Source organism: Cherax quadricarinatus, chromosome 79 (genome assembly GCF_038502225.1).
Source record: "Cherax quadricarinatus isolate ZL_2023a chromosome 79, ASM3850222v1, whole genome shotgun sequence".
In the NCBI taxonomy this organism is placed as follows: domain Eukaryota; kingdom Metazoa; phylum Arthropoda; class Malacostraca; order Decapoda; family Parastacidae; genus Cherax; species Cherax quadricarinatus.
Genome location: NC_091370.1, coordinates 7,485,609 through 7,510,043, shown reverse-complemented (window position 1 = coordinate 7,510,043; position 24,435 = coordinate 7,485,609). Strand labels below are relative to the sequence as shown.

General features: G+C 38.3%; 1 protein-coding gene across 4 annotated transcripts in view; it reads left to right on the top strand.

Annotated features, from left to right (window-relative positions):
* Nucleotides 1-24,435, top strand: part of Ku80 — a 57,390-nt gene that overhangs the window by 17,326 nt on the left and 15,629 nt on the right. Inside the window, exons 5-13 of one of the 4 annotated variants that reach the window (XM_070101873.1) lie at nt 988-1,110; nt 3,188-3,365; nt 3,651-3,899; nt 8,618-8,758; nt 10,576-10,744; nt 15,342-15,481; nt 19,681-19,818; nt 21,741-21,889; nt 24,285-24,411. In XM_070101873.1, the coding sequence (XP_069957974.1) occupies nt 988-1,110; nt 3,188-3,365; nt 3,651-3,899; nt 8,618-8,758; nt 10,576-10,744; nt 15,342-15,481; nt 19,681-19,818; nt 21,741-21,889; nt 24,285-24,411 (1,414 nt within the window). Of the gene's footprint in view, nt 1-987; nt 1,111-3,187; nt 3,366-3,611; nt 3,900-8,617; nt 8,759-10,575; nt 10,745-15,341; nt 15,482-19,680; nt 19,819-21,740; nt 21,890-24,284; nt 24,412-24,435 lie in introns of all 4 variants that reach the window. The other 3 variants (XM_070101872.1, XM_070101871.1, XM_070101874.1) reach the window with 3 other exon arrangements.

Below are 24,435 nucleotides of genomic sequence, written 5' to 3'. Positions count from 1 at the left end.
TGAGGAAGGGTTGTTGAGGTGGTTCGGACATGTAGAGAGAATGGAGCGAAACAGAGTGATTTCAAGAGTGTATCAGTCTGTAGTGGAAGGAAGGCGGTGTAGGGGTCGGCCTAGGAAAGGTTGGAGGGAGGGGGTAAAGGAGGTTTTGTGTGCGAGGGGCTTGGACTTCCAGCAGGCATGTGTGAGCATGTTTGATAGGAGTGAATGGAGACAAATGGTTTTTAATACTTGACGTGCTGTTGGAGTGTGAGCAAAGTAACATTTATGAAGGGGTTCAGGGAAACCGGCAGGCCGGACTTGAGTCCTAGAGATGGGAAGTACAGTGCCTGCACTCTGAAGGAGGGGTGTGAATGTTGCAGTTTAAAAACTGTAGTGTAAAGCACCCTTCTGGCAAGACAGTGATGGAGTAAATGATGGTGAAAGTTCTTCTTTTTTGGGCCACCCTGCCTTGGTGGGAATCGGCCAGTGTGATAATAAATAAAAATAATTTACCTTTTAAGGTTTTATATGGAATGATTTGAAACTCTGTATCATTTATTTCTGCTCCTAAATGCGACTGGCTTTTTAGAGGGATCACAGGATTACAGAGAAGGCCACAATTAGATATCAAAGGTTATACTGCCTAAGAGTTTCTTACATTTACTGCGACTATTGGTGTACAACATTTGGCTGTAGATTTGTACTTCTTTAACTTCTGTATACAGTACTTGCTGAGGCATTTGTCACCGTAGTGTTGTTTTTAAGCGCAAGTGACAACTTCTTAAGTGATTCACTCTTCAAGGAGGATGCCTTGATCTGAGGAATTGGAGCTACCTTCTTCCTCAAATCTAACCTGATTACCTCTCATTTCCTAGGCATTGTATGACCCCTACAGGTTTAGCACTCATTTGTGACTATAATAAGTGAATTGTTGAACAAGGTACAGTAGTAATTTAAATTTTAATACTAAAAGTCAGAATAGTAAAATTAAGCATGTTCCTCTTTCAGTGGAGGACGGTTCACTAGCAAGAAGATAGTCCTGTTAACAGACTTCAGTGGGGAATTCAGTGATGACCAAACCTCTAAGATTATCACTGGACTCAAGAATCAGGGCATTGAGCTAAATGTTATGTAAGTGAGCATTTTTATTTTCATTATTTTCTGGATTTTAGATTAAGACTGCTTATATAGTGTAGTTGCTTTGATCTTCCTTAGTCGACTCATTTTAAATACAGCCTCTCCTTACTTAACGACGGAGTTCCATTTCCGAGACCACGTTGTTTAACGAATTTGTCGCTAAGTGAGGGGCATACTATAATGGTAGTGAGTATGTGTCATCCATCTTTGATATTGTTTTAATGTCACCTTTGCACCATTTATGACATTTCTGGTATATTTTTAAATGTTTATTCAGTAGTGTACTGTATAGTGAAATAAAGAGAATAGAGGAAATCAGCTCTAATATGCATTATTTAGGTATGAATACTGGTTAAAGAGCCCATTGTAGATCCGAGGCGTCAGTAAACGAGTATGTTGCATAGTGAGGAGAGGCTGTATATTTGTGAGCAGTATATTTGTGTGTTGTGTTTATATAGGTACTCTTCTGCTGTCGAAAAGTGTTTGGGTATTTATTAAAAGTCGCTTATTTTGCTCTTCCTGGTCTGTCACACATTTAAAATGGACAAAGTGTTATGTTTATCAGTGAATGGAGCTTCTTGCTAGCAGCTTGTCTAATGGTCTTATATTTCAGTATTCCCCTCCCTTCCTTGAATTAAAAAACTTAATAGAAATATTTTTAGATCAAATTCCAGTCTTTATTTATCAGATTTTATCTGATTGGACAGTAGATGGTAAATTGTATTTGAGATCAATTACTGCAAACTGCTTGAAGAATGAATGCCTTAAATGGGTGAAATTTTAATAGGAATCTCTGTCATGAGATTATATGAATAATTTTGGCATTGTGCCCTCATCTAATTCAGGATGTTCTCCGTATAAATTTGTCCAAATTAGTGATCTCCCTTTCCCTCCTCTAAGTAAAATTATGTTAAGAGCTCTTTATATACCACTTATCCTTAATTAGATTTTCATTAATCTTCATTCTTTTTTTCTTTTATATTCCTATTTGAGCATAAAATCCCATAATGTTGCTATCACATTGCCCCTTGATTTATAGTGCTCACATAGATGGGAGTACCTTTGTTACTAACAACTTGTAAACTTACAAACTTGTCATATAATAGTTACAACAACCTGTTACAGTATACATATACAGACTGTAATAATACACTTGTGCAGCACTAGAATATTATTAGGAAATACTTTGCTCCTGGGAGTTTAGCCACTTGTCAGTACAGTACTGGGCATGAGTGATTATCAGTATACATTTTTTTTTCAACACCCTGGCCATATTCCACCAAGGCAGGTGACCTAAAAAGAAAATGAAAGTTTTTCTTTTTAAATTTAGTAATTTATACAGGATATTAAGGTAAGATTTTGTTCGGATTTTTAATCCTGGAGGGTTAGCCACCCAGGATAACCCAAGAAAGGCAGTGTGTCATCGAGGACTGTCTTATTACCATTGGGGTCCTCAATCTTGTCCCTTAGGATGCGACCCACACCAGTCGACTAACACCCAGGTACCTATTTACTGCTAGGTGAACAGGACAACAGGTGTAAGGAAATGTGTCAAAATGTTTCTACCCCCTCCGGGAATCAAACTTGGGCCCTCTGCATCTTAAGTGAGAGCTTTGCCAGCCAGGCCATGGGGCGAAGGGATTACTAGCCCTTTTCTCCCAGCATTATAGTCACTCCCTATGACACGCATGGCTTACGGAGGAAGAATTCTGTTCCACTTCCCCATGGAGGTATCAGTATACATATGGGATGAGAAGAGAAGACAGGTGCAGGGGGGTGTTGTGTCAGTGATGTGTCTGTTAGGTCACCTGACTGCAGTGTCTTGCATTGGGTAGCACCAGGCTGGCCAAGCTTGATATATTGAACATGCCACATTTCTGGACTCCTGTATTTATGAATAATCTCTCCTACATTGTATTGGATTGACAAAGTTTCCCAGAGCGAAATATTGCCTAATACCATGTGCTAGTGATGCATAAGTGTCATATTTACATTGTCATGATGCTTAAAAAATTTGTGTACATGAGAATTATTTGTTTGATGAGGTAACATGAGCGACTTTTGCCTCTAGTGGGCCAGATATTATTGATGATGAGGAGGAGGATGAAGATGAGGACAAACCAGGACCATGTAGTGGAGTGAAGAGTACACACAATGGCAAAATACCTGTAACTCAGAACTGGAATGGCAAACCCAAGACAGCAGTTCAACTAGCTGGCGAGACTCTTGTCACCAGGCTTGTGGCAGAGGTTTGTACTCTTTTCATGAAATTGTGCCTTATATAATTTTGCTTGTGTAAAATATAATACACATATACAGGAGGGCCCTGCTTATACAGCAGGTTAGGTTCCAGGCTACCGCTGTAAAGCAAAAATCAATGTAAATTACGTATAAATACGTATAAAAGCCTGATAACATGTTTACACTATCATAAAGGCCTAAGAAAAGCATATACGGTACACAGATTACATACTTTAAAATATTTTCATCCTTAGCTTATAGTGAGTGGTGAGGAGGAGGTCTTGCTTCTCCAGGAGGAGATTAGGAGGCTGAAGGTCCACCTCAATGGGTCTGGGAGAGAGTGTGAGGTGGCTGGAGTTGTGGGGAATGAGACTTCTAGCAGTGAGGTGCAGTCTGTCTCTCGCTGTGAGGAGGCTGTAGTTGGGGAGGTAGCAACGGCTACCAGCAGTGAGGTGCAGCCCAGCACCTGCTACAAGTGGCGAGTGGTTCACAGTAATGGGAGGCGCATCAGAGTAAGGAAAGTTAAGAGTGAAGATCTGAAGGTAGGAAATCGCTTCTCTGTTCTCCAGGATGAATGTACTTCAGTGGCCAGTGAAGGTAAGGGTACTACTGCCCCTGCTAATGGAGGTAAGCGCCTTCTTGTGGTTGGTGACTCTCAGGTAAGATATATTGACCGTGCTTTTTGTAATAGGAATAAGAAGATGAGAGATAGAGTGTGCTTCCCTGGAGCTGGTGTTGGGGACATTGTCAACAGGCTGGATAATATCATGTCAGGTAATGGGAACAAGCCCATTATCTGTCTCAGTGCTGGTGGAAATGATATTGGGAAGGGTAGGAGAGAAGAGCTGCTAGATAAGTACAGGTCAGCTATAGATTTCATTAAGTCTAAGGGAGGGATCCCAATCATATGTAGCATCTTGCCTAGAAGGGGAGTAGGAAATGAATGGTTGTCTAGGGCAATTGGTGTAAATTGCTGGCTAGACAGATACTGCAAGGAACTTGCAATCCCATTCATTGACAACTGGAACAACTTTTATGGCAAACATGATATGTATGCAAGGGATGGGGTACATCTCTCTGGGGCAGGGGTGGTAGCACTTGCAGACTCGATTGAGAAGGCCATTGGTGAAATGCCTATGATTTTAAACTGATGGAAGATAGAGGTATGGGTGTGTGTGGGAAACAAGCAGGTTGCAACACTAGGGTTGGAAACAGTAAATGTATAAAAGGCATTCAGCATGAAGTTATAAATAAAGACAATAGATCAGGTCAGCAAACAAAGGGGGACAGCAGAGGGCAGCAAGGGACTAGCTCCCTTAAGGTTTACTATACTAATAGCAGGAGTGTAAGAAATAAGATAGATGAGCTAAGATTAATTGCAAGTGCAGGAAACATAGATATTATTGCTATAACAGAGACCTGGCTCAATCTGAAAGATAGAGAGATGCCCTCTGAATGTCACATACAAGGCTATAAATTATTCCACACTGACAGGGTCAACAGGAAAGGTGGTGGAGTAGCGATGTATGTCAGAGACAATTTAAATTGTTGTGTTAGACAAGATATTAAATTAGAAGCGTCAGCCACTGAATCTGTTTGGTTACAGCTTCTCGAGGGCCGAGAAAAACTAATTTTGGGTGTGATTTACAGGGCCCCAAATCTTGATAGGGAGTGCAGTAAACTTCTATGGGACGAAATTCGTAAGGTATCTACATACGAAAATGTTGTGCTAATGGGAGATTTCAACTATAGACAGATTGACTGGAGCAATTTGACAGGAAATTTAGAGTCAGGTGACTTTCTTGATACGATCCAGGATTGTTTTTTAAAACAGTTTGTGACAGCGCCAACTAGGGGAAATAACCTCCTTGACTTGGTTCTTGCCAGTAGGGAAACACTAATTAATAATCTTGAGGTTAATGATGAGCTTGGGGAAAGTGATCACAAATCACTCAGTTTTAATATATCATGGAATTCCCCTAATAATGGCAATCAAGTCTCCGTCCCTGACTTTCGCTTGGCTGATTTCATAGGACTGAAAAATTACTTAGGCGGGCTGAACTGGAATGACCAGACTAAGGGTCAGGTAGGTGGTGATGGTTGCCGATATGATGCTTTCCAGGGCATAGTTCTAGCTGCTCAGTCAAATTATGTTCCAAATAGGGAAATCAGATCAAACAAAAATGATCCTAAATGGATGAACAATAGATTAAAATATCTGATTGGTCAAAAGAGAGGCATATATAGGCAAATCAAAAGAGGAGAGGGGCAATTAAGAAATCAATATATTCAGTTAAAGAGAGAAATAAAAAAGGGAATTAGAAAAGCAAAAAGAGATTATGAGGTTAAAGTTGCAAGACAATTGAAGACTAACCCAAAAGGATTCTTTCAGGTATACAGAAGTAAGATCAGGGACAAGAAAGGCCCACTCAAAAGTTCCTCGGGTCAGCTCACTGACAGTGATAAGGAAATGTGTAGAATTTTTAACACATACTTCCTCTCAGTTTTTACACAGGAGGATACCAGCGATATTCCAGTAATGATAAATTATGTAGAACAGGACGATAATAAACTGTGCACGATTAGGGTCACAAGTGACATGGTCCTTAGGCAAATAGATAAATTAAAACCTAACAAATCCCCAGGCCCTGATGAACTGTATGCAAGGGTTCTAAAGGAATGTAAAGAGGAGCTTAGCACACCTTTGGCTAATCTTTTCAACATATCACTACAAACTGGCATGGTGCCAGATAAGTGGAAAATGGCAAATGTGATACCTATTTTCAAAACAGGTGACAGGTCCTTAGCTTCGAACTATAGACCAATAAGCCTAACCTCCATAGTGGGAAAATTTATGGAATCAATAATTGCCGAGGCAGTTCGTAGCCACCTTGAAAAGCATAAATTAATCAACGAATCTCAGCATGGTTTTACAAAGGGGCGTTCCTGCCTTACGAATTTATTAACTTTTTTCACTAAGGTATTTGAGGAGGTAGATCATGGTAATGAATATGATATTGTGTATATGGACTTCAGTAAGGCTTTTGACAGGGTCCCACATCAGAGACTATTGAGGAAAATTAAAGCACATGGAATAGGAGGAGAAATTTTTTCCTGGATAGAGGCATGGTTGACAAATAGGCAGCAGAGAGTTTGCATAAATGGGGAGAAATCAGAGTGGGGAAGCGTCACGAGCGGTGTTCCACAGGGGTCAGTGTTGGGCCCCCTGCTGTTCACAATCTACATAAACGACATAGATGAGGGCATAAAGAGCGACATCGGCAAGTTTGCCGATGACACCAAAATAGGCCGTCGAATTCATTCTGACGAGGACATTCGAGCACTCCAGGAAGATTTGAATAGACTGATGCAGTGGTCGGAGAAGTGGCAGATGCAGTTTAATATAGACAAATGCAAAGTTCTAAATGTTGGACAGGACAATAACCATGCCACATATAAACTAAATAATGTAGATCTTAATATTACGGATTGCGAAAAAGATTTAGGAGTTCTGGTTAGCAGTAATCTGAAACCAAGACAACAGTGCATAAGTGTTCGCAATAAAGCTAATAGAATCCTTGGCTTCATATCAAGAAGCATAAATAATAGGAGTCCTCAGGTTGTTCTTCAACTCTATACATCCTTGGTTAGGCCTCATTTAGATTATGCTGCACAGTTTTGGTCACCGTATTACAGAATGGATATAAATTCTCTGGAAAATGTACAAAGGAGGATGACAAAGTTGATCCCATGTATCAGAAACCTTCCCTATGAGGATAGACTAAGGGCCCTGAATCTGCACTCTCTAGAAAGACGTAGAATTAGGGGGGATATGATTGAGGTGTATAAATGGAAGACAGGAATAAATAAAGGGGATGTAAATAGTGTGCTGAAAATATCTAGCCTAGACAGGACTCGCAGCAATGGTTTTAAGTTGGAAAAATTCAGATTCAGGAAGTTGTGGATGAGTGGAACAAACTCCCGAGTACAGTTATAGAGGCCAGAACGTTGTGTAGCTTTAAAAATAGGTTGGATAAATACATGAGTGGATGTGGGTGGGTGTGAGTTGGACCTGATAGCTTGTGCTACCAGGTCGGTCACCGTGTTCCTCCCTTAAGTCAATGTGACCTGACCTGACTAGGTTGGGTGCATTGGCTTAAGCGGGTAGGAGACTTGGACCTGCCTCGCATGAGCCAGTAGGCCTTCTGCAGTGTTCCTTCGTTCTTATGTTCTTATGAATAAATGAAGAATGGGTATAACTGAACACCGCTGTATTAGTAAAGTGCTGCAAAGCAGGGTGTGCCTGTAATGTGGAAGCTTGTATATAACTTTTCCTTACCTCCTGACATTTTTAAAGTTTTCCATATTGTTTTTCAATAACTTATTAAATATTATATATACATATCAATGTTATTTTGTTTTTTTATTGTAACTGATTTTGAAGAGGATATCTTTCAAAGTAATTATCTCTGCTGTCATCTAAAATCATATGTAATTTATTAATTTTCTTAATTTCTTTAAATTTTCATAAACTCTGAATATAGTTTCTTTCATGCTTAACTTACCAGAAAATGCTGTATATATCCATTTCCAGAGGGAAAAAAATACACTATGATATTTTAGATAATTTAAGCAGTATTCAATAACAGCAGCATAGTACAGTATTAGAAAACCTTGCTTTCCTACTATGCTCCCTGACCTTACACAATATGGTTATCACATCAAATGCTGGTAGATTCTTGTGTGCGTGACCTGTTTATTGTTCTGGTACTAGAATGAGCAACATTTTTAATGTGAATAATTTTCATTCTTAGAATACAGTGGACCCCCGCATAACGATCACCTCCGAATGCGACCAATTATGTAAGTGTATTTATGTAAGTGCATTTGTACGTGTATGTTTGGGGGTCTGAAATGGACTAATCTACTTCACAATATTCCTTATGGGAACAAATTCGATCAGTACTGGCACCTGAACATACTTCTGTAGTGAAAAAATATCGTTAACCGGGGGTCCACTGTATATGTATTTTGTAATTTTCAGGAAAAAGTGCTCATTTTAATTTTCATGAGAAAGTTGACTTGTTTGCTCTATCTTTTATAGCAACTCTCTGTAATTTTCTAAATTAAAAATTTTGCTGTATATATCAGTGGAGTTATAGATTTATCATTATCCAGGCTTATAAATTATTTGCATTCTACCATACAATATTTTAATGCTTCAGAAAGTATTGGTCTAGTGCAATTTTTATATTGACAGGTTGATGGAATCATCTGCAGCTTTGATGAAGCAATTGCACAGCTCATATTCTTCCAAAAATCTTCTGCCAGTAGTGGTGCATGGAACACCCTTTTAGAAATTGGTCCAGATTTTCGGATTGCTATAACAGGCAGAATCAAGGTTAATATTTTTTCTCTTGTTGAGCATAAGACTGAGGATTCTGTAGACAGATTTCATAGGAGGACAGTACAGTAATAGTATGTAGTACTGTCCATCAGATTTAACTAAATCACCAGTTTTGGATTTTCCTGTGACTTAGCTTAGTCTTGCCTCCTTCCTCCTTCAACTTGGCAGTGGTTCTTATTGGTGAAGATTCTGTGGAGTCTTCTATTTCACTTTTTGTTTACTCATAATTTTTGCTTAATTTTTCCATAGGATGCCATGCTATTTTTGAGCAGCTTTCTTCCTTACTTTGAGATAGTATTTCTGGCTGTATTTGCTAGTTCCTTCTTTTAAAACATAAGTCATTCTCTGTATTTTTTTATGCTCTTTGCTTCTTTAGTTTATGTATGAGCATTCTCCATGGGGCTTATCAGTTTCATTTCATTAAGGACAAATCTCAATATTTCCCAGCATTTATGAGTGGAAAACATCCATATCTTGAGTGGTTTGTCCACTCAGTGTTCTACTGTACTCATGTTAAAGTCTTTATAGTTTTACCTTTTTAGACTTTTTTTTTTCGAGTCTTGCAAGGGCTCATAAAATTTTTGACATGGCTTCTGTCCATTGGGGGAACTCATCACCCAAGAGTAACCAATCAAAAAACCCTAGCTCCTTCCCAAGTATAGTGAAGAATTGTGATGTGAAGCAGTGTTATTCTAGGTCTATCAGAGTGTGGTTCACAATTACTCATAAAGAGTAATAGACTATTCAGACTTAGATTCAAGCAGTCGTAACAAAGAAATATGAATGTTACAACAAAAGTTGTAAGAGTAAAGAGATTTTAGAATGTGCCAATTTCTATCATATTACAGTATAGAGTGTCTTGCCCAATAATGTAATCCTCTCATGCCTTTGTGGATTCCCCTCTTATATGCTGGTCTCCTGTTCCCTTCTTACTTACCTTTACCTCTCAGTCTCTCTTGCAGTAGGTAGCATATCATTATACAAAAATTACTTGCTCCTTAAAGAATTATAGAGACTGCATATATCTTTTTATTTTTTTGTTCAGTTTGCTGAGGAAAATTAAGTGGTGGAAAAAAGGTCTTTACTTTAAATTAAGTAATTTCATAACTCTGATGAAAGGCAAATTTTGTTTGATCCATCTCACATCACATGACTAAATTAATACAGATATAGCAGGGTCCTCCCTGGGTTATGCCTGCCTGAGTGACTATGATTTCCCTTGACAAACCAAGTCCAAAGATTATATTGAGAAGATTTTTGTCTTTTTTTTAATGCTGATCTGCAGTTATGAACACGTTATACATATCCATTCTTTGTATTATCATTTTAGATAGGCTAATTAATAGTTTAAAAGTTTGCTGACAATTTGGAATCTGAAAAATTGAAAAAGCAACCCATGTATTGTCTTATATAAATAATAATTTTAGTGCAAACCCTTCAAAGGGCTTACCTGGAGCCTGAAGGTTATTTGAAGATAATTTCAGTGGGAAGGAGGGAAAGAAGAGCATGGCCTTCGCAACCTGGTCCCAAAGTCATTTGGCCAGATTAACCAGGATGTTGGAGGTAGCTGCATGGGTGCCTTGATGCTGGTGATGGACTTTTGAGCCAAGGATTTAGCTACTTTCCTCTTGAATCAAACCTGATTCCCTCCCATTCATCAGGCATTGTATGACTCCTATGGCTTTAGTCTTCCTCATGAATATAGCAGTAATAATCTTAGTGGAGGTAGGTAGAACTAAGGTTAATAGTTATTAATGGACTATTGAACTAAATAGAAAGGCAGTGAGACAATCACTATTCTTCATATTCAGGTAAAGCATGTAACTGTACCCACATGGAAGAAAAGGCATGCTCACGATGAGTCGGCAATGATAATCAGTGAAACATCATATCATCGCAATGATGATGCACAGACTGCAGTAAATTCTGATGAAGTTATTCCTGGCTACAAGTATGGCACAACTTTGGTTCCATTTTCAGGTAAATATTTCATGTATAATCAGTCTTGTATCTTACTGTGAAGAATATAAACCTATTTCTCATTCCAAGACATGACTTGCAGCAGTGGGTTCAAGTTAGAAAAATTTAGATTTAGAAAGGATATAGGAAAGCACTGGTTTGGTTACTCTCGAGTAATGTCATTGAAGTTAGAATGTTGTGTAGTTTCAAAAATAGGTTAGATAAATACAGTGGAACCTCTGGTCACGACCATAATTCATTCCAAAACTCTGGTCGTGACCCAATTTGATCGTGACCCGAACCTAATTTCCCCATTGGATTGTATGTAAATACGATTAATCTGTTCCAGACCCCTATGAACTTTATGTAAATGTTGTTTTTTTAAGATTTTTAAACATAAAAATAGTTAATTATACCATAGAATGCACAGTGTAATAGTAAATTAAATGTAAAAACCTTGAATAACACTGAGAAAATCTTGAACAACAGAGAAAACTAACATTGCACAAGTCCGTTCTAGACCCCTACGGACAGTTCACTGTAAACAGTTTTTTTTTTTTTTAAGAGTTTTAAGCATAGAAAAAATAATCAGTTTGAAAAATCCTTAATTATACAAAATAATGCACAGTTTAATAGAGAAAAACCTTAAATAACAGAGGAAAAAACGTACCATAAACAGCCAAGAAAACAAAATGAATTAAAAAACACATGAAATACAACACAAGGAGTTCACAGTGAATGAACACACGTCTGACCAAGACCGACTACAAGGCAAGGGTCTTTGTTAGGTGTAACAACAGGAAGTGGGGAAAATTGGCATGTGCGAAAAAAAAAATGGCACGGAATGTGAAAATTGGCTCGGCTATGTTTGTTTGACACCCGATTGTGTGTTCGTGACCATGTGCAAAAATTTGGTGAATTTTTTGGTCGTGAACTGATTAGTTCATGTTTGGAAGCTTTTGTGACCAGAGGTTCCACTGTACATGAGTGGGTGTGGGGTGGTTGTGAGCTGGACCTGACTAACTTGGGTCAGTAGGCCTGCAGCAATGCTTCTTCCTTCTTGAGTGGGTGTGACCTGGGCTTGCCTAGCATGGACCAGTAGGCCTGCTGCAGGCCATGTTCTTATTTCCTGGCCTTTCCATCTGCACACAATTTTGGATACTCATTTGTAACCACTAACTCCATATGTTGAACCAAATACTCACTTCTTCTTTATATTGTACTCTCAGCTTCCATGTTTCTCATTTGTTTTTAAAGTTGTGAAAAATTACCATAAACACTCAGTTATTTATTAAAGGGATGAAGAGTTTCTTAATGATGGTCAGGTTCTTTTTCAAATAGGTACAGTATCTGTATTTTATGATATACAGCAATCCTCCCCATATCTGTGGGGGATACATTCCAAGACCTACTGTGGATAACCGAAACCATGGATAGTAGTGAACCCCATGTATATGAGTTGTTTTCGTTCGTATACATACCTATGATAAAGTTTAATTGATAAATTATGCACAATAAGTCAAGAATTAGCACTCTTTCACTGATGGGAAGCACTTTTTGGCTTCTCTTAGGCTTTGAAGAACTACTAGCATCACTACTTTTTGATTTCAGGGTTATTATTAAACAAAAATTAAGGGTTATTTTCGGGCCAGGGTAAACCACAGATAACTGAAACTGCGGAAACCGAATCTGTGGATATGAGGCTTCTACTGTACTGTACTTAATTTTTTACGATTGTATCAATGTCATTGAAGGCCCCAGATGAATAGTAGAAAGTTCCATTTAGCAAACCATTATACGACTCGGAAGACATTTTTCTGTCATCTACTTTTGCAGAATTGTTTTCCCACATCTTTATGAGTGAGTATGGTACAGAGATGCAATTTTTGGTTTTATTGCCAGAATTCAAGATTTTTAGGACACCAAGGTCAACTCATGTGAAATGTGGAAATCCACTGAGAAAACTGGGGAAAGCTAGCACTAAAGGGCTTAGAACAGGCTTGAAATTGTTCCTGGTAATGAATATTCTGAACTATAATCTGTTTTTGCTTCTCCACAGAAGGCATTTTATTAAATAATTCACTGTTGGGAATGTTTCCACATTCATTTATCATGTTCTGTATAATCTGTTCCTGAATCAGTTGTAAATCATACTTTGTAGAAATAAAGCTTATCATCAACAATACCTGACAATGCAGGACAGTCAGTAAGACAGCACAATGTGTCAATGTATCAACACAGTGAATCAGTATACAAAATGCATGGCTATGATAACAATTATAGACTGATCTTAATATCCAAACAAACAACAAAAAGATATTCAACAATGCTAACCAAACTAATAAGAACATCAAAACAAGTCTTGTTTTAAGGTAACATTTAAAAAACAAAAGGAGATAAAAATGGAAAGCTCACATAATGGGTTCTGGTGAAGTGACTAAAACAAAAGAAATTATACAGGAGGGCACCAAGTATTCGACACCCTCTTTTCAGTGTTCCACATTTTTGTTGACTTTAACTTGAGCTATTGTTCATTATGTTCGGCACTTTTACCTCTTTTCCACCATTTTCCCCTTTTTTCATAATTGCATAAGGCAAGGTGATTACCACCATATTTTAAGGTTAGAGGGGTGTTAATGTTGCAGTTTAAAAACTGTAGTGTAAAGCACCCTTCTGGCAAGACAGTGATGGAGTGAATGATGGTGAAAGTTTTTCTTTTTCGGGCCACCCTGCCTTGGTGGGAATCGGCCAGTGTGATAATAATAATAAAAAAAAAATCTTCTTTTTTGCCAAGCTGTATCTAGCACTTGATATGTATAGTGTAAATACATTATCAGGTGTTTTAGATGCATATGATAATGCACTTTTCTACCTGCCAGTAATTTTTGCTTATCACATGGGGGTTAGGAACTTAAGAGTCATACAGACGGGGCCTTCCTGTACTAAACTTGACGACTCTTCCATCATAATCACTGAAGCTGTAAAGAAATTTAATAATTTCTTCTCAGCATTTAGGATGAAACCCAGCAAGAAAAATGGCAAACTCCCAGGATCAAGTTAGAGATGCTCTTATTGATAATTACCCAAGCTCCCTTGATTTCTCTCAGTTCTTGTTTCTTTCCTTGGCATTGAATACATTATAAGTATTGCTTTATTGCTGAAAATAACATTGTATTTTTTATTATAGTATTTTTTTTATATTAGAGCATACAGTATGTTTGCTGATATTATCATTTTTATACCTTCAGAAAATTAAACCTTTTATGAAGGGATTCAGGAAAACTGGTTAGCTGGGCTAAAGTCCCGGAGGTGGGAACTACAGTGTCTGCACTCTGAAGGAGGGTTGATTGTGTTATTACTATTTTTTTCTAACACACTGGCTGTATCCCACTGTCGCAGGGTGGCAAAAAAAGAAAAACGAAAGTTTATCTCTTTAAATTCAGTAATTTTTACTGGAGAGGGAGTTACTAGCCTCTTGCTCCTGGCACTTTAGTCGCCTCTTATGACACGCATGGCTTAAGGAGGAAGAATTCTATTACACTTCCCTGCAGAGATAAGAGGAAATAAACAAGAACAAGAACTAGTAAGAAAATAGAAGAAAACCCAGATGGGTGTGTGTATATATATATGCTTGTACATGCATGTTTAGTGTGACTTAAGTGTAAGTAGAAGTAGCAAGGCATGCTTGAAACCTTGCATGTTTACGAGACAGAAAAAAAGACACCAGCAATCCTTTTCTTTCAACATACCAGCCGTATCCCACCGAGGCAGGGTGGCTCAAAAGAAAAAACTAAAGTTTCTCTTTTTAAATTTAGTAATATATACAGGAGAAGGGGTTACTAGCCCCTTGCTCCCGGCATTTTAGTCGCCTCTTACAACACGCATGGCTTACGGAGGAAGAATTCTGTTCCACTTCCCCATGGAGGTAAGAGGAAATAAACAAGAACAAGAACTAGAAAGAAAATAGAAGAAAACCCAGAGGGGTGTGTGTGTGTATATATATGCTTGTACATGTATGTGTAGTGTGACCTAAATGCAAGTAGAAGTAGCAAGACATACCTGAAATCTTGCATGTTTATGAGACAGACAAAAGACACCAGCAATCCTACCATCATGTAAAACAATTACAGGTTTCCATTTTACACTCACTTGGCAGGACAGTAGTATCTCCCTGGGTGGTTGCTGTCTACCAACCTACTACCTAGGATTATCATTATTCTTTCAACAAACCAACTGTATCCCACCGAGGCAGGGTGGCCCAAAAGGAAAAACAAAAATTTCTCCTTTCAAATTTAGTAATATATACAGGAGAAGGGGTTACTAGCCTTATATGACATGCATGGCTTACGGAGGAAGAATTCTGTTCCACTTTCCCATGGCGATAAGAGGAAAGAAAAAAGAACAAGAACTAGTATGGAAATAGAAGATAACCCAGAGGGGTGTGTATATACTGTATATGCTTGTCTATGCTTCCTCTTTTTCTTGGTTGAACTTTATGGGAGATGGATGTCATGTTAAAGAATTAAATAAGCTATATTACCATTACTATATATTTTGTCACAGGTTTGTATTTGATTAACTTAGGTATTATATTCTTTTATTTAATGACTGTTGACAGATGAGGATGCACAAATGCAGTACCATTCAAACAGTCCTCGCAGTCTTAGTGTATTAGGATTTACGAAGTCATGCAATGTGTCTCATCAGAGACGGGCTGGGGACCAAGTATTAGTCATCACTGCTCAAGAGGGCCATGAGGTTAGTACAGAGATAAGCTGGCTCTTTTACAAGTATGTAAAGTATTGTTAAATGTGTATTTTAGAAAAATAAATATTTTTTGACATTGAACAATTATGATATTATAACTAACCTTATCATTAAATAGTATTAGTGAGCTGGATAGAATTGCAACCTGTTCTAAATTAAATTTTATGATGCATATTATAGCAGAGGATCAAGTGCTTTAATACTTGCCTTGTTGATGGCTGAGGCAAACTTGTGCACTGATATTGCATCTGTTATGTTATATCAATATTTTAATTTGTCTTTCGGTGCAAATATTTTATGAAATTGTTTAGGTCACTGGTTTCCAACCTAGACAAATCAGGGTTGAGAATTCCTCATCAGGCTCATGATGGTCTTGCAATTATTTTTTATGCAACTTGCACAACTTAAGCTTCATGAAGTTTGAACGTTAATTTACAGAAGCACAATTAAGTAAGAAATGCTTTTGATTCAGATGTTCAAAGGTTAGGAAAAAATCTGTGGATTCCCAGAACAACTTCTTGACCTTTAGTAACATTAAGTTTTGCAAAAGGAATTTGATTGTGTTATTGTCACAGGTCTATATACTTTGTGAGGCAGGAGTTTCTTGTCTGGTTGCAGTCAAAATTAGCAAGATCTCATCTTTACCTTCAGCAGGACCTGTGGTGTGAACCACAGCATGACCTGTGGTGTGAACCACAGCATGACCTGTGGTGTGAACCACAGCATGACCTGTGGTGTGAACCACAGCATGACCTGTGGTGTGAACCACAGCATGACCTGTGATGTGAACCACAGATTACCTGTGGTGTGAACCACAGCATGACCTGTAGTGTGAACCACAGCATGACCTGTAGTGTGAACCACAGCATGACCTGTAGTGTGAACCACAGCATAACCTGTGGTGAACCACAGCATGACCTGTGGTGTGAATCACATCATGACCTGTGGTGTGAACCACAGCATGAACTGTGGTGTGAACCACAGCATGAACTGTGGTGTGAACCACAGCATGACCTGTGGTGTGAACTGCAGCATGACCTGTGGTGCGAACCACAGCATGACCTGTGGTATGAACCACAGCATGACCTGTGGTGAACCACAGCATGACCTGTGTTGTGAACTACAGCATGACCTGTGGTGTGAGCCACAGCATGACCTGTGGTGTGAGCCACAGCATGACCTGTGGTGTGAGCCACAGCATGACCTGTGGTGTGAGCCACAGCATGACCTGTGGTGTGAGCCACAGCATGACCTGTGGTGTGAGCCACAGCATGACCTGTGGTGTGAGCCACAGCATGACCTGTGGTGTGAGCCACAGCATGACCTGTGGTGCGAACCACAGCATGACCTGTGGTGCGAACCACAGCATGACCTGTGGTGCGAACCACAGCATGACCTGTGGTGCAAACCACAGCATGACCCGTGGTGCGAACCACAGCATGACCCGTGGTGCGAACCACAGCATGACCCGTGGTGCGAACCACAGCATGACCCGTGGTGCGAACTACAGCATGACCCATGGAGTGAACCGCAGCATGACCCGTGGTGTGAACCGGAGCGTGACCCGTGGTGTGAGCCGCAGCGTGACGTGTGGTGTGAGCCGCAGCGTGACGTGTGGTGTGAGCCGCAGCGTGACGTGTGGTGTGAGCCGCAGCGTGACGTGTGGTGTGAGCCGCAGCGTGACGTGTGGTGTGAGCTGCAGCGTGACTTGTATTGTGACCCTCAGTATAACCTACAGTACTGTGTTTTGCAGCACGGCATATGCTCTGCCTTCCATCAGTCAACATACGTGCAAGATTTTTTGACTTGCAACATGGCCTGCATTGTGTCCTCTCTGCCATTATTCAGCTGAGGATAACTTAACTCATTCAGAAAAATATAACATCAGGGTAGACCAAATTTGAAAGGATTCCTAGGTTTAAGTATTTTTTATTGTTTTGTATGTACTGTTCAGATACAGATTTTTTGTTTGTTAATTTTTTGTTTTTTTTTTAACAAGTTGGCTGTCTCCCACCGAGGCAGGTCACCCCAAAAAGAAAAGAAAATCCCCAAAATGAAAATAGTACTTTCATCATCATTCAACACTGTTGCCTCACTCATACATAGTCACTGTTTTTGCAGAGGTGCCCAGAACACAACAGTTTAGAAGCATATACGTATAAAGATACACAACATATCCCTCCAAACTGCCAATATCCCAAACCCCTCCTTTAAAGTGCAGGCACTGTACTTTCCATTTCAAGTACTCAAGTTCGGCATTAATAGGTGTTCAATGTGCATCTGTGTATTTTAGAGTACTCAATAACTTTTTTGCTTGAATTTTCATAAAATAGTTTTAAAATGTTTGTAATTAATTGTTTAAATAATAAAAATCATTACAAATTGTCTTTAACCCTTTGAGGGTCAGAACCCCTGCAAACTTACTCTCAGGGTTGGAAAATTAAAAAAAAAAATTTTTTAGTTTTTCTTATACAGTGGTAGAGAATCTTTTTCTGAAGGTGAAACAAAAGGTACCAAATTTGATGGAAAACTAACAAAATTACACTTTCACAAATTTTACTGTCAGCAATATTTATGCATTGGCAATTTTGCCCACTTTGAGTCTAATTTTAGGCCAGTTACGTTATTCACGTCAACCAAATTCTTGGCTGTTTCACTAGTATGCCTTCCATTCTATCGACTGAGTACAAGAAACTGTCCATTCAATTATTTCAGCTATGTACCAGAAATTTGTAATTTCACACAAAATTCAAGAAATGCCTGTTTGAAAATAAGGTCTAAAATAAACAGTGCAAACTTTCCTGGCACTAAAATAATATTTCCTCTGTTCATTAGTTATGTCCCCAGATCTCTCCAACATTACACATTAATTCTATTTAGAATTTTTCTTAACAAAAAATAGAAAATTTACTGCTATACAGACTAGTGCAATATTGTAATAATTGTATAAATAATGTCACTGCATTCCTAAAAGCGTATTAGACTGGACAGATTGACACGTATTGGGTGAGTGATGTCATTTGTGTACTCTGGAATATCAGCAAAATTTTAACATTTCAAGCTTCTTTCAGTCCTGAAATCAGTCAGAATTGTATCTATTTTTGTAATATATCTTTCAGTCTATCAAATGTGACCAAACAACTGAGAATACAACCATAAAACCGTACAAAAACACACTGCAAAATTGCTGTTTTAAACCAAAAACACGAGTCGCAGTTTTTTCCTCGTGCACTGCTTGCTGCAGGATTTTTTTTTTGTATAGTGCACACTTACTGCATAGATCCATTCTCTTATATCTAGGCCCAAATTTACCGCTCACAGCTTATCTAAGTGAGTTGAACTCATGGTGTAGAACTGGGATCGACCCTGGCTCGAAAGCCGTAGTACTACGGGACCGACACTTAGGGGGTTAACAGGAGTACTAACGTCCTGTGGGTGGCCAACTTAGGTCTGCAACAAATAATAGGTCAGGGATCACTGATTTAGATATTAATTCTGATGGGTTTTTTAAAACTGTTCTTTGGGTAACCTGTTTTACAATTTGGCAGCTTCCTTCATGGGAGGTACCTTGTAGGTGGTGAGGAGGCACTTGATCCTAGGAATTTGACCTGTCCTTCCCTTCATTGAAGTGTACCTGATTACCTCTTATTCCCCAGGAGCTGTATGACCCGTAAAGGTTTAGCACTCCCACTATAATGATAATTATGCAATAATGCTTTACAGCTACTGTGAAACTTTGATTTAACCCTTCAACTGTGGCATGTCCTGCATCTTTAATTCCCTCTTGTGTAGTAAAATTTTGAAAAAAAAATTAAACTTTACCCATTGTCCAGGTTTTGTCCATATTGTACACTATGAGACTTTTCATGGCATGTAGATGTGAAAGCACATTAACACTTAGGAAGCATCCCATTATTTTGGATAGTAAGTCATACAAAGAACAGGTTTTCTTAGATCAAAAATTAAGATTGAGGGAGACGGCTGACGTATTAAAAAAAAAGTTATTTATTAGATCTCTGAAGTGTTTAATTAAAGTGCTCCATTTTCTGTTTTTTTTTAATTATTTATTGTACTATGAAATCTATAAATTTTATTCCTTCAAGAGAGTTGCCTTCTATTGTCTGGGTGTTGTATAATCCATGCAGGTTTTGCAGTTCTATATTAAAATAAATATGTACACAAATTTTCAGGCAGCAGCTGTGGCTCTCTCCTCTTTAATACAAGCATTAGAAGAACTGGATATGGTGGCCATTACCAGGAGAATCTACAACAAGAATAGCAATCCTACTATGGGTGTGCTTTTTCCTGATATTACAACAAACTATGAGGTAATCATTTATGTGTAAGAAATACTGTAATAACTTTGCTCTCTTCTAGTCTTATTTATGGGTGATATTGTTATAACTTTGTCTTCTTGTAGTGTGTCAGTGATAGTGTTGTATAGGTAAAACCATTATATGATAACTGGCATCCTGCAATGTCTTGTATGTTATGCTCTGTAGGTAATATTGTAGGATGTCTAAAGATACTGACTTCATGGTAAAGAGACAAATTCAGTTATTTGGAATCCTTTTTGATGATATTTTACCCACTCAAGTGGTCTTTATCAAGTCACAAACAGATGAACTTGGTAGGAGAAAGTTAACATGTGTCCATCTCAGCCAACTATACAGGTTTAATTAGGCCTCCTTTCATATCAGAAAGCACCTGTATACAATGATGATAAGACCTCTGCTTGAATTTCTTTTGTGCCTGTGTTGTTAAAAAAAAAAAAGGCACTCTGCTTTATCACAGGCACTAGATTGAGAGACAGAGTCAGAATGGAAGATCTGCACACCCAACAGGAGATCAACACAATAAATGACAGGCTTGACAAACTAAAGAAGTGACAACTCTATATACCAGACAGGAAACCTACCCCAGCCAACTAAACCACTGACTACATCATCAGTACACCTCATAGGACCAACAGGAGGTCCCTCCAACAGAGAGTCCAATGTTTCTTACACAAAAAAGACTTTGCAAGACCAAAGATTCTGAGTGATCTCCCTGAAGATATGGTAGAATGGGTACCTCCACAGCCAATCTTATGTTCTAGACAGCTATAACCACCCTTACTTTGGATACCTTACATCAAACCTGAAAACCACCTATGGTAGGACACCGCTTCAGAATCAGATCAGCTGACCACCAGCTCCAGAAAGCACCCCACAACCAGCCCGAACAATTTGCCTCCTGCCCCATCCCCCCCAAAAAATGGCATTTACAAAGTGTACCTATCACTAATTTGCTGCCATGCATGTTTGCATCTCATATACAAGTGTGTGTGTGATGGGTGGTGTGGTATACACGATCATCTGATTATTATGCCTCTCACACACACACACACACACACACACACACACACACACACACACACACACACACACACACACACACACACACACACACACACACACACACACACACACACACACACACACACACACACACACACACACACACACACACACACACACACACACACACACACACACACACACACACACACACACACACACACACACACACACACACACACACACACACACACACACACACACACACACACACACACACACACCTACCTACCTACCTACCTACCTACCTACCTACCTACCTACCTACCTACCTATATTAATATGTACCAAAGTGGTTGGGCCACTTACCTTTATTACCCCCTCTCCTCACCCCCCATCTGCCTCTCCCCCACATTCCATTCTTACCCATCCTTCTTCCTCCCCCTACTTAACAAACCTTTGGTTAAAGAGTTGAAATTGGTGAACATATGAATAGTGAGTAGTAGTGAGGTGAAGAGCAAGTGGGGGTGTGCATCAGGTCAGTCACATTGATATCCAAGCATCCAAGTAATTTTCTTGTATGAGGTTCAGCAAAATTGTTGATGAGTGTAGATTCAAGGCACCTTTTTTCTTTAGGTATCATTACTTGGATGCTTGAGAATCAGTGTGACCTGATGCATATATACCACTTCACTTCTACTCTATATGTTCACCTCTTATTAAGTTATTTGCTTGTGCCTTGATGAAGCCCACTAATGTTGGGAAAATGACATTAATAAAGAATTCCATATAATGGTATTTGTGTGTTTTTACCAGGTAATACTGTTATAACTTCGATAATTTCTAGTGTATTAGTAATTGTGCTGTATGGGTAATACATACTATACTTTTAAAACTTTGTCACCTTACAGTGCCTCATATGGATACCATTACCATACCAGGAAGATGTTCGAGTCTACACGTTTCCTCCCCTTCAGCATATTATAGAGAAGCTTAATGATAGTGAGATTCAAATAATGGATGATTTAATATCTTCCATGGACCTCACTTGCCAAGAAGAGTAAGTACAATAATTGTCTGTGCAAGTGATGTGTTTAAAATGCCAGGAACTTTAAGCTAATTTACCTATTGTATTGCAGTTTGTGTACTAAGTCTGTACTGTATTTGTTTTTTGTAGCTCTTAATCTTTTGGTATTTGGTTATTAAAATACTGAAGGTATTTCAATGTGCTTCTAGCATGTTTTAGTTGGGCCCATTGTAAGGCAATGGATTACCAGACATTGGTTGGAATATATTTGATGTTAACCAGTGGTACAGTCTAGGGGAGTACTGCTAGATGGCTCTGGGCACAGTACTCACCCCACTATAGTTTCTCATTTTTATATCTGTCTTTGATCCATCAAAGACAGAAAATCTTCAAGTGGATATATAAAAAAGAAAATAGCAGAAGAAAGCTATTTCGGCTGGACAGTACAAGATAGTCTTTACCGTACAGTGCCTGAATAAGAAATCGTTTAGCCAAAACCACAAAATAAATCAATGAATTTCATTGCTGCATCATTTTCTCTTGCATTAGACAGCCTACACAGCCTATGGGCAATGTTACTGAGGTTGATCATTTGTCAAGCAGCTCACACAAGTGTTAGCAGCACCTACGCATCTCTTGCCCTCAGGTACCTCTGAGTGCTGTATGAAGCTGCATGTTTTGTGCCATTGTCCACTATTTAGAGTTTTCCTCTTGGATTGTTTGACAACTTACATTTTCTGCTCCCAGTAATTGTAATGGGGCTCTAAGCTTAGTATGGAAGAGAAGATGTTTGTTTTGGTCCTTGTGAACTAAATAAGATTTGGTTCACAATAAACTGTGATTATTTCAAGAATCTCTCTGATAGTAAGTCTCCAAGATTTAAACAGTATTAATGGTAATAGTTCATTTCCACAATGTACATAGTTATTACAAAAACTTGATACCTAATAAGTTATATGGAAAGCATGTTTATGTAGAGTATTTTGAGCATACAACTAAGTGAGCATAATAAATATTGTACAAATACTGTAATGTATGTGTACGTATACGTATAGGCATTAGTGATATAAAAGCTTATATTGATTAAAATATTTTTTACTTTAATAAACATAGATGACAGGAAGCTAATAGTGGATCCTGCTACATGATTAATAAGAAAATATTAAGCAAACTCCAACCAAATTATGTTCTCGTGTACAATTTATACATCACATGACATTTAGTGATAAAATTAACCAAATGCTAAGTTTAACATGACTTAGTTGCCTGAATATGTAACCATTATATTGAATCAGCTGTGCTAGTATGAAGAGATATTGCAGAGTGCCTGAAACTTGAGAATTATGAAATTTATTTTAATGAATGGACACTAAGAATACAGGTATTATAATCTGTAATACTACAGCACAGTGCTATACTGTATATATATTATAAAGTACTGTACTGTATAGTTATTTTATAGTACTGTATGTAATTTAAAGTAATTTTACTTAACTTTTCATGATGAAGAGATGAGATGTGAATTGCCATGATCGATAGTGGTGATTCAGAATAGCTTTTATTCTGAGTTTAGCTAGCATCTATACAAAACTTAAGAGTAAAGCTGTAAGTGTGTTCTTGCTTCTGTGGATATTAGATACTGTTTATTTTTTAATATATTCCTCACATACTTGTGCTGCTGAGATACCAGACTCAGCTTCCTTCACTAGTTCAAATTCCTGCTTAACAATAGGAACCGCACATTTCCTCTTGGCACCACTACTTGTTAATTGCACTTTATTTAATAGGTTAATATAGTTACACAAAACACTGTAAATCAAGGGCAAAACCGGAGACTGAATGATGAGTGTAAATGTGAGTGGGTAGCCTATGGTTCAGTGGAGAATGAAAACAGACAGGTCCTGGATGTGGCTGCTCTAGCCTGTACCAGACAATCATCAGAGTCATCAGACTTGGTTGGATGATTCGGAAGACAACTTGACCGTATTGGAATTACAGACTCTTCCCAGTTTGTCAAATGCTTCCATTTGTCCAGCCGATATTTTTGTCCATAATTGCCAAAATCCATTAAATGAAAGTCTGTTAACCCGTAAACGGTCCAAGCAGATCTACGTTTTTTTTACATATTTTCAAATATAACAAAAAAAAAAAGTAGATCAAAGTTTTTTTACACATTTTCACATGTAAAAAAAAAAAAGATCTACTTTTTTTACATACTTTCAAATGTTGAAAAAACGTATATATACGTTTGGACCGTTTACGGGTTAATTAGAGGTTTTACTGTAAATTATAGTTAAAGAGCTGTCAACCAGTAAAAAATAAATGTCATTTCTTTCAAATAGGTATGTACTCTAGTAATGTACTATATTTAAGTTATCAGGTCTAGCATTTATTTGTATAGTATAAATAAAATGGCCAATTTTTTCAGAGATGATGAGGAAGTATTGGCCCCAGTGGGTGTTCTCAACCCACAGTTGCAACATTACTTCAATACACTCACCCACCGTGCTCTTCATCCCAATGATCCCATACCTCCACCTGCAACTCATGTTTTAGTAAGCTCACTTTCCCTTGCTATC